This window comes from Delphinapterus leucas, chromosome 7, assembly GCF_059928025.1.
Source record: "Delphinapterus leucas isolate spDelLeu-1000000601 "Yukka" chromosome 7, BTC_Dleu_Yukka2, whole genome shotgun sequence".
NCBI lineage: Eukaryota > Metazoa > Chordata > Mammalia > Artiodactyla > Monodontidae > Delphinapterus > Delphinapterus leucas.
The window spans coordinates 24,704,818-24,715,378 of record NC_143135.1 but is presented as its reverse complement, the minus strand read 5'-3'; the positions used below and the strand labels follow the sequence as shown (position 1 = coordinate 24,715,378).

The 10,561-nt window shown below is 36.5% G+C and overlaps 1 protein-coding gene across 5 annotated transcripts in view; it reads right to left on the bottom strand.

Moving 5' to 3' along the window:
- Positions 1-1,525: 1,525 nt before the first annotated feature.
- The window catches only part of FBXO3 (F-box protein 3), a 32,625-nt gene continuing 23,589 nt past the window's right edge, over positions 1,526-10,561 (bottom strand). For 2 of the 5 annotated variants that reach the window (XM_022583663.3, XM_089914967.1), the window contains exons 9-11: positions 9,986-10,101; positions 8,186-8,376; positions 1,526-3,036 (exon numbers count right to left, since the gene is read on the bottom strand). In XM_022583663.3, coding sequence (XP_022439371.1) covers positions 2,860-3,036; positions 8,186-8,376; positions 9,986-10,101 — 484 coding nt within the window. In that variant the 3' untranslated portion in view covers positions 1,526-2,859. The other 3 variants (XM_089914966.1, XM_022583664.2, XM_089914965.1) reach the window with 3 other exon arrangements.

Genomic DNA, 10,561 nt, shown 5'->3' with positions numbered 1-10,561 from the left:
TCCCAACCACTGCGCCACCAGGGAAGCCCTCGGTCTTGAGATTCTTTTCCATTACCCCCTCATAATGTGGTGTTGCCAGGGTTGGACTGAGAACCATGGCTGTATGTTTTCCCTGGGAGACTATAGTGCACCCACTGTTTTCCCTTGGGAATACAGTTGGCCCTCCATATCTGTAGGTTCGGCCAACCAACTGCAGGATATGCAGTTACCAAGGGCTGGCTGCATGACACCATTTTATATAAGGGACTTGAGCATGTTTTGGTATCTGTGGAGGTCCTGGAATAAATCCCCTGCAGATACCGAGGGATGACTGTATGTACGTTTGCAGAGGATTTGCAAATCTTTATTCTCCAGTCCCGACCACTCCCTGGATCTTCATATTCATATCCAACTGATTACTGGACAACTCCATTTGTATGTCCCACAGGCACCCTGAACTCAAAATGTGTCCAAATGTTCCACTGCTTTTCCTGCAATTTTTTTTCATAAATGAAGCCCCGTACCTGGAATCAACTTCTATTTCTTCCACTCCCACACAGGCAATTACCAACTCCTGCCTATTTTATCATTTAGCTACTTCAATTTCATCCTCTCTTCACTCTACTCCTACTGATACTGCCCTAATTCATGCCTGTAGCATGTCTTACTTGGGCCATTACAATTCCTTCATACCAGGTTTACAGGCTGCCCATGTTAATACCTGCATCTCTTGCCCCTTCTCTACTTTTGCTCCTGCTGGAGACCTGGCTGGTTTACCTCACTCCAGCCTTATGATTGACTTTTTACTTTCCATTTAATTTTTCCCTTTTCTCATCATCCTTCCTGGAATACAATATGGCTGCAGTTGCTATCTTGCAGTCATGAGGTGACCTTAAAGATTAAAGTCTGCTACGAATGGTAGAACAGGAAGATGGAAGGAATCTAGAATGTTGACACCATTGGGCCACCTTATCAGTCCTGAGCTAGTTACTTTCTACTTTTCACAAGAGAAAAAAAAAAACCCTAAGCTATTTAAGCTCCGGTTTATTTACATATCTGCCTCATCCTGATACATCAAGCTTCAGACAAATGAGTAAAAGATAAGTGGTTTTCTGAATGGACCTAGGAGCCAGAAATGGGCTTCACTCCACCAAAAGCAGTCTGATCAACTGTTAGATCCCTTTTCTGTGTGAATACACATTCTTGCCAATGAAATAAAACACCTGAGGTTGTTATCAGCTAATCAATCACACCTTAGTAAGAAATAGAGGCCATTCATTCAACATACTAAGAGAATGAATTCTGATGGAAGGATAAGCAAGCCTGAAGCATTCTGAGGAGCAAGGATTGGATGGGGTGGCAGGGAGATTTGGGACATCATGAGTATTCTGGGAACTGAGAGAAGAGAGGCCATTCTGAAAAAAGAAAGATGCAAAGAATGGCAAGGTATCCTGGCTCCAGCTTTAACTTCCAACATTAACTAGTTTTAATTAAATCACTACTTTACTGGGGAAGTTTATTTTTCAAAAAACCAGTGGGTTGATTAAAAAAAAAAAAAAGGATAGGCATAATAGATTTGGGAGCCTATTTAAAAAGAAATAAGCAGGAAAAACTACTTACTCCACTTCAGAACATTTTGACATGTGCCAGTATGAAAGGCTGAGTTTGCCTTCATGGTCCCCGATGGGAGCTGCTTAATCCTGTATATACCTCCCTCTTCCTACAGTTTTCCCTACAGAAGAACTGTTCCTGGGGGAATTGCGAGGTGGAGTACAGGACAGAGTATCGTCAAAGCCAGGAAATGACTTTGAATGGACCTCTGGCAATAGGCCAATGAGTTTTGATCTCATCTTCCATCTTAAGAGCAAAGGCTTATTAATATTAGTTTATGGGAAATAGGCAATTATACAAAATACAGGATCGGAACCAAAATATGTTTTCAAAATGTGAGTTTTTGACACTTGGAGGATTTCATTCCAAACTCTCAATTACATAATTACAAAAAAATCCATGTCTTAGGGAAACATACTTAATCTTAACTTAAAATTCATGTCACTTATCACAAAGTTAGACAGTCAAGTATATAGAGGGGAAACAAAACAGAAGCAGTATTTTCAAATTTAGACTGCATGAGATATTGTGAAGAATCTTTTGTTAATAAGCAAAACAATACATACTTTTACACACTACACTTCAAAAATGATGCATCTGTGAACAACATGATAAAGGTCATAGTGTTGAAGACTTTAAGTTCAAGGTTGGCAGAGTTGAAGACTAAATTCAAGGTCAAAGTCATACTGATAGACTTTAAATTCAAGGTTGTTGTGATGAAAACTCTAAATTTAAGGACAGATTGTCTAAGAAAGGACAACTAGCATTCAAGCTATTTAGTCAGTTAGTTCCCTGTGAGTACAAAATATATAGGACTCACTAAATGGATTAGCCTAATTACAAATTCTGTTCATTTCTAAATAACTTATGTCTTTTCACAGAATCATTCAGTCACACAGTTTCTCTCTATCCTTGTGTAGGTATTTCTGCTTCATTTTAAATCCTTATTCTACTCCCTCCCATTTCCATATTTTTATAAGTATAAAATATCTTTAAACAAAAAAGTGTCTGTTCCTTAGCTAGAGGACTATTCTCCCACTGACTTCTAGAAGAGGAAAAAAAGATTCCCATTTCCTCCTCTACCTCAAAAACACTAAGCAAACTCAAACAATCCAGCTCCTAAAGTAGTGTCATATAGAACCCAGGTCCTGGCACAATATTTCATGCTAGTTTTCCTGCTATAAGCTGAGAACAATTTAGTTATTTACATTACTGAGAACTCTATTTAACAGGCTGATTCACCCCGGGGCTTCCATCAGCAGAGGCTTGCTAAAAAAGGCGAGAGCAGCGGCGTCTCCGAATAGGAACGTCAAAGACTCTCCTCCGTCTCTCCTCCTCGTCATCTTCATCAGATTCATCCATATCTGCCGAATCATCCTCATCGTCTTCCTCCTCCTCCTCCTCTTCTTCCTCTTCCATCTCTTCATATTCATCAGGACCCATTTCCTTGAAAGAGAAAACAATCTTTTGATAAGAACTCCCATCAGTTTTTTTACTCTTATTTAATATAAGTTCTCATTTTCCTAGAATCTAAACAACTGGGCATGCCAAATATGAATTTTTATAGACTTCTCAGAGAATGTTTATAGATTTTTAAAATAGAATTTTATAGCCTTTTATACATTTTCATAATGCACATGCTGATGCAAATTCTAGAGGATATATTCTATCACAAGTTTTAAAATGCTCAGTGTGGTTTTAATGGTAAATATATTTCATCAGTATAGTACTTATTTTTTACATGGTGGTTGGTAATTCACACAATGTAGCAAACAGACCACTCCTAACAACCCAAGATAAAATTTTACTGAACTTATTAGTGTACTGAATAACAATTCTTTATTAACCTACATGCTTACAGAAAAGAGGATCTGAAAATATTGCTAAGGTAGGACCTCTACTGGTAAGTTTTATGTACTGTCAACAGGAGGTCTAAGATTTCTATTGAGCTCCTAGTATAAAGACAATCAGCATCGGTAGCCTCTGCTTTTAAATTAATTTGTTGAAGGCTCTCAGAATAAGGCGGTAGTGATGTTGCACATCCAGCATCTGAACATCTCTTGAGAGCTTCAGCTCCTTTTAAGCAGTGTCTCTAATTGAGTCTTGACCCATTCTGCTGTTGGTTTTCTCTCTCACACATTTGAAGACTCAGTGAGAGGACCTCCTGTATTGGACAGAATTCTGAACGGCAAGGAGGACCTAGCTGGTAATGTGGCAAGTATTGGGAAACTTGGGATGTGATGGCAGCAAAAGTCCTTCCACCAAGGCTTTTATGGCATTGCATATGTAGCATCCCACTACCCCGTGATCGAGTCTCTAACCACTCTCCCCTGTTCACTGCCCTCCAGCTACACTGGCCTCCGTGCAGTTCTTCAGATGTACCAAGCACATGAGTGCTTCAGCACCTCTGTACTTGCTGTTCTTCTGCTTGGAACACCCTTCAACCACACATCCACCCAGCTCCCTCTACTTCTTTCAAGTCTGAACTCAAATGTCACCAAGGCCTTCCCTGACACATCTTTATATCAGAACAACCCAACAGTATACTTCTTAGCTCCCTTACTCTGATTTTTCTCCCAGAGCACGTATTACTACTTGACATAAGTGAGGAGTGTGTATTTGCTACACTTTGTCTCTTCCAACTAGAATGTAAATTCCAAGCCAGAGATTTTTTTTAATCTCCTCAACTTTCTTCTTTTTTTATTTTTATTGAGGCATAATTGACATACAACATTATATTGGTTTCAGATGTACAACATAATGATTCAATATTTGTATACATTACAAAATGATCCCCACAATAAATCTAGTTAACATCCATCACCTTACATAGTTACAGGGCTTTTTTCTTGTGATGAGAACTTCTAAGATCTACTCTCTTAGCAACTTCCAAATATGCAGTACAGTGTTATTAACCATAGTCGCCATGCTGTACATCACATCCCTGAAGGCAGAGATTTTGATTATATCGTTCACTGCATTTTCCCCAGCACCTAGTAGGTACTCAATAAATATCTGTTGAGCAAGCAAATTAATTAACGTGGGGGAAAGGAAATGTCCTTTAGAATTTGTCAAAGGAACTGTCACTTGGGATTTATTATAACACTAACGACAACAATCAGAGAAAATATACATAACTATATTTCATTACTTTTATCTTTTGATTTTTTTAATCTGGGAAATAAAGACTTTAAAATTCAGTAGAAGGTACAAAAGGGGGAGAGGATTAAGGCTTAGGAAATTCTGAAACATTAAATCCAGGTAGTATGATTATTAATTATCTTAAGGAAAAAAACAGAAAAACTGTTAAAGAAATCAATGTAGCTAAAGAGGGAGATTGCTGATGATCTCAGACCAAAGTGTACATATACAAACAGTAGATGGAAAGAGGAACACACAGACAAGAATGGAAATAAATAAGCAGCAGGAGCCTCTAAAGTGTCCAAAAACAAACTACCTAGACCAAGAAAAGGCTTAAGACCAACCAAAAAATGTTTTATAGCAACATTCAAAGTATAAAGCAAAAGGAAGTATTAAGTATGATAATATATGGCTAGTGGACAAATAAGGGGAACAACTCAACTTCCATATCAAAAAAACTAATTTTTAAACAGGAAAGGTACAATACAAATAAACACAATACAAATACAATCCCCACTGCCTCTTTCATGTTGATTAGAAATAAGTCCAGAATTCTCATTTCATTTTATTGAGTTCTCATCCTCGAGAAAGAGAAGACACTTTCCACAAGGCAGATCAAGATTTTATATGCTTCTTTGTGGTTGGGAGGAAACTAAAACTCTTAAGTAAGAACATAGTTAAGAGAGGGTCGAACATGTAATGAGTTTATTATTGTAATTTGAAATTATAAATTTAAAAATTTAAAACTTTAAAAAAGGAGTAATATTATAAAACTTCTCAGTTTTAATTTTTAACATGATAAATGTCATATAACCCATATAAGCAAGAGTTCTTTGGAGTCCTCAATAACTTTTAAGAGCTGAAGGGGATCACGAGACGGAAAAGTCTGAGAACTACTGTCCTTAAATAAAAACTACTCTATCCCCACCCTAACAAACATTGAAAACAAGCCTCAACAGGATCAACTGACCCAATAGTAACTGCGCAAACTACCTGTGCAAACAAATGTCAACACTCTTTACGCTTTAGGTCAGGAATATATAGCAACTTTAGGGCAAGGAATATTGCCATAGATAGAGATTTTATAACAATAAAAGAAGCACTTCATTAAAAACATGTAACAATACTAAACATATTTGCATATAATTAAAATACATGAAGCAAATTAAAAAGAGAATAAAAATTCAGAATTAAAAAAATAGACAAAACTGTAATTATAGTTGGAGATTACAACAATCATCTCTCAGAGAACACACACACATACAAAAGATCAGTAAATATGTAGAAGACTTGAAAAACAGTCAACCAATTTGACTTGCCATTTATAGAATTAATATTCCCCCAAATATCAGAACATACATTCTTTTCAAATACACAAGGATCATTTACCAAGATAGACCATAATGCTGGGCCATAAAACATTTAAAAATATTGAAATTATACACAGCGAGTTCTCTAACCATAACAAAACTAGAAATCAATAACCAAAGGTAACTGGAAAAGCTCCAAATGTTTGGAAATTCATACATTTCTAGAAAAGACATAGATCAAAATTAAATTACAAGGGAAATCTGAGAATATTTTGAATTAAATGTTAATAAAAATAATGCATCAAAATTTGTGAAATGTAGCTAAAACAGTGCTTAGAGAGAAGGTCTAAAATCAATAATTTAAACTTCTACCTTAAGAAGTAAAAAAAAAAAAAAAAAAAAAGCAAATTAAACCCACAGTAAGTGGGAGAGAAATAAAGATAACTCCAGAAATCAATGAAACAGAAAATGAACAGATAGAGAGAAACAGTGAAACCAAAAACTGTTCCTTTAAATAATCAATAAAAGTGACAACCCCCTGGCTAAGATGATGAACAAAAGAGAAGGTGTACATTACCAATATTAAGAACAAAACACTACATATAACTATAGCTCTTACAGCCATTAAAAGGATATCAAGGGAATACTGCAAATAACTTTTATGCTAATAAATTCAACATTTAGACCAAATGGACAAATTCCTTGAAAGACACAAAATTACCGAAAGTGAAACACGAAACAGAAAATATGAATATTAAAGAAATAAAATTCATATCTCAAAATGTTCCAACAAAGAGAACTCCAGCCCAAGATGACTTCACTGATAAATTGTATCAAACATTTAAGGACAAGATGATACCAATCTCATACAGAAATGGGGCTAGTCAAAAATGGAAGACTGTTATAGGAAGTAGCAAATTTACAGTATTGGAAATATACCACTGGGAGGGAAGCTAAACTTCACTTCCAAACCCAGGCTGTAGACTCTTTTCACCAGAAATACCACAAGTATAACGGCCTAAAGTCTCATCATCGTCCTTCTCTTTCCAAACTGGAGTTGTGAATGTATCCACTCAAGTCAGATTAATATCATGTCTATCTTCCCAGACTTCCATTAGACCCACCCATCAGGGTCATCCCAGGAGCTAGAGGGCTTTTTTTGAACATTTGACACCTATGACTTGATTATATTCTGGGTATGCAATTCATTATTTATTCCTATTGTATAACTCAAGTGTCATACTTTTCTTTAATCATTTTATAGCCTGTAAGATTGGGGTTACTGCTATACCTGTCACCCTAGAAATGAGATTTCAAAAAAACAGCTAGTTGACTTAGGAAATGATCCCAAAGAGAGACTACTGAAAGTGCAAGTCTACCCATTAAATCTTCTTTGTAATGATTTTATAGGATATTTGTATTATTTTTAAAAATTGGGAGTTTTAGCAAAACCACTGTAAGAAATTGCTTCCCCAGTCTTAATGAGATAAAATAAGGGCGATTCTAACTGGTCTAGTGTGGTGATTCTCATTAGGCAACAAAACTGTTTTTGGAAACTGGAAAAGACACTGAAACTTTGAAACCAATAACTACTTTATATGATACTGTAATGGTGGATACATGTCATTATACATACATTCAAACCCACAGAATATGCAACACCAAGAGTGAACCCTAATGTAAACTATGGACTTTGGGTGCTAATGATGTGTCAATGTAGGTTCACCAGCTGTAACAAAGTTACCACTCTGGCGGGAGATATTGATGACGGGGGAGGCTATGCATGAGTTGAAGCAGAGGGTATATGGGAAATCTCTGTACCTTCTGCTCAATTTTGCTGTGAATCTGAAACTGCTCTAAAAAATAAAGTCTATTTAAAACAAACAAACAAATAAAAACAACAACAAAAACATAACAGCAGAGTTACTCTGATTGAAGAATCTGGAGCCTAGTTTACTTACTGTCCACCCCCCCCAACGTATTCACACATCTCCCCCTCCCCCCAAAGATATTTCCCTCAAAATCTCTAGGGTTCTCTGAAATACCATTTACAAACTATCTGTCTGGGTAATCAACAAAGACCCTCTGTGGAGTTCATTCTACAAAGTCATGTAAAATCAGCACCAGAGGAAAATTTAACCTACCAATCGAGCTATAGACACCCTGAATGTCGGACATGCCATATGGAATCGGGGTATGGCAACATTAAAGATCTTGTCTTTAAAGTAAAGGAAATGGAAGGTATAATATCCTTCCATATAGCCTGATGTTGTAGAGAATGTGGTACAACTTGTGTATTCATATACCCGGCCTGGGCTGATGATTGGAAATTCACCTGCAGAGAAAACAGTAACAATAAATTAAAGTATAATACTTAGTTCTTCATTATAGCAAACACGATATGTCCTCTTTAAACTATATTAAAGAAAGTGCATAATTAGAAAAAATCTAAAAGGAACTATAACAAAATGTTAATATTTTAGGATGGGATTATGAGTATTTTGATATTTTTTTGTACTCTCCTAATTCCCTATAGTGTGTTGCGGGTGGGGGGGGTGATATCCAGTAGAATGAAAATTAAAAAAAGAGAGGGGGACTTCCCTCGTGGCGCAGTGGTTAAGAATCCAACTGCCAATGCAGGGGACACGGGTTCAAGCCCTGGTCCGGGAAGATCCCACATGCCGCGGAGCAACTAAGCCCGTGTGCCACAACTACTGAGCCTGCGCTCTAGAGCCCACAAGCCACAACTACGGAGCCAGCATGCTGTAACTACTGAAGCCCGTGTGCCTAGAGCCCGTGCTCTGCAACAAGAGAAGCCACTGCAATGAGAAGCCTGCGCACCACAACGAAGAGTAGCCCCCGCTCACCGCAACTAGAGAAAGCCCGTGTGCAGCAAGGAAGACCCAACACAGCCAAAAATAAATAAAATAAAATTAATTTATAAAAAACTAATTTAAAAAAAAGGAGTGGCATTGAGGACACAATCTTTAAGACACTGGTAATAAAAAGTGTCACATATTCTAGTTCAAACAGAGATAAGGATAATCTAAATGTTTAAATGTAGCAAGAGACTAAAACATAAAACTCTGAAGATGCATCTTAAGCATTTAGCCCAGACAAAATGGCAGTCACAAGGGAAAGGTTTTATACCAAGAGACGAAATGACAGAAAAAGAATTACAGCTGTAATAAAATTCTTTAATATCCAGGAAAAATTCCTTAAAAAGACACGTAGAATATGAATCTATTTGTGGCAATTAGTTAAAACAACTTCAATTTAAACTGAATTCTACATATGCTTAGGACCAATAACAAAAGCGCATAGCTTAAATAGTATTATTTTCCTGAAGTACACATATAAAACGTGAAGACTCTGAGGTCTCATAAACTTATGATAAACATAATTTTTTAAAAAGCCAAATGTCAATGGTAATCAGAGGCTAGAGACGATTGAAATCAAAAAACAATAAAATCTGTGCTACTAAGTTTAACATTTCTCCTGAAATTTCAAAAAGATGGCCAATATGAAATTTATTTTCTCTTTCTGCCATACACCCTGTAACCCTACAGAATATGATAATGAATAATTATCCAGCTAAAAAAATAAAGCAGTTAAGAAGGAAAAGCAAGAAACCCGTGTGATCTACAGAAGGGAAATTCAATCCCTGAATAATTGAGTTTGCTATAATTTTAGAAAAGTTCATGTTTCAGGTACTAAACTGATAAAATAATGACCTTTACACATTATATTTATGAAGCAAAATATTGTAGTTAGGAGAAAAATTCAGAATCTATGATATCTTTCACACTGAAACACAGCTATTAAAAAGACGCAGTCTTATCCACTAACTACATCATGCATTTGCCAAGCTATGTATCACATATATGCTCTCCAAAATGTTTTAGAAGCAACTGATGTACAAACCCAAATCTTGGGATACATACCAACTACTCCAGGCCCTTGAACTTCTTCCACGTCACCTTTAGCATTTGTTATTCTCCAGTAGCGACTGTCTAACTGACATGCCTTCTCAGGAAGTGCGTCTTTTGACATTTCAATCCTGGAGAAGAGAATGGAGTGGTAGAGACACGTTGGTTTTTTCTGTTTAAGAGCTACAGTATTTTGAGCTAAGCCAGTGAAAGGGATTTCCAAAGGAAATTAAGAAACCCAACCCAAAGTCTGTGTAAATCACCTATTCCTGTAAGTTTGCAAAGATTCTGGCCTAATTAGCTGGACTCCCCCACAGAAATGGTTTCATTCAATTTACACACTTGACTTTCATTTAGGATTTAACAATAGAATGGGCAACATAAAAATTTACAAACATAGTGGTGACAACAATCTTTTGCTGTTCAAATAAAGACCAATGTGGGAAACACTTTCTAGAATATGGTGCCATGAAAAACTTCTGTTCTAAAAAATGGAGTCTTTTCTTTCGCTACAAGGCTGTACAGCCCTTTTCTCCATTAGCTTCTAGAAAGCTCCGAGCAAAATGTCACTATTTCGTGAATCTACTATTT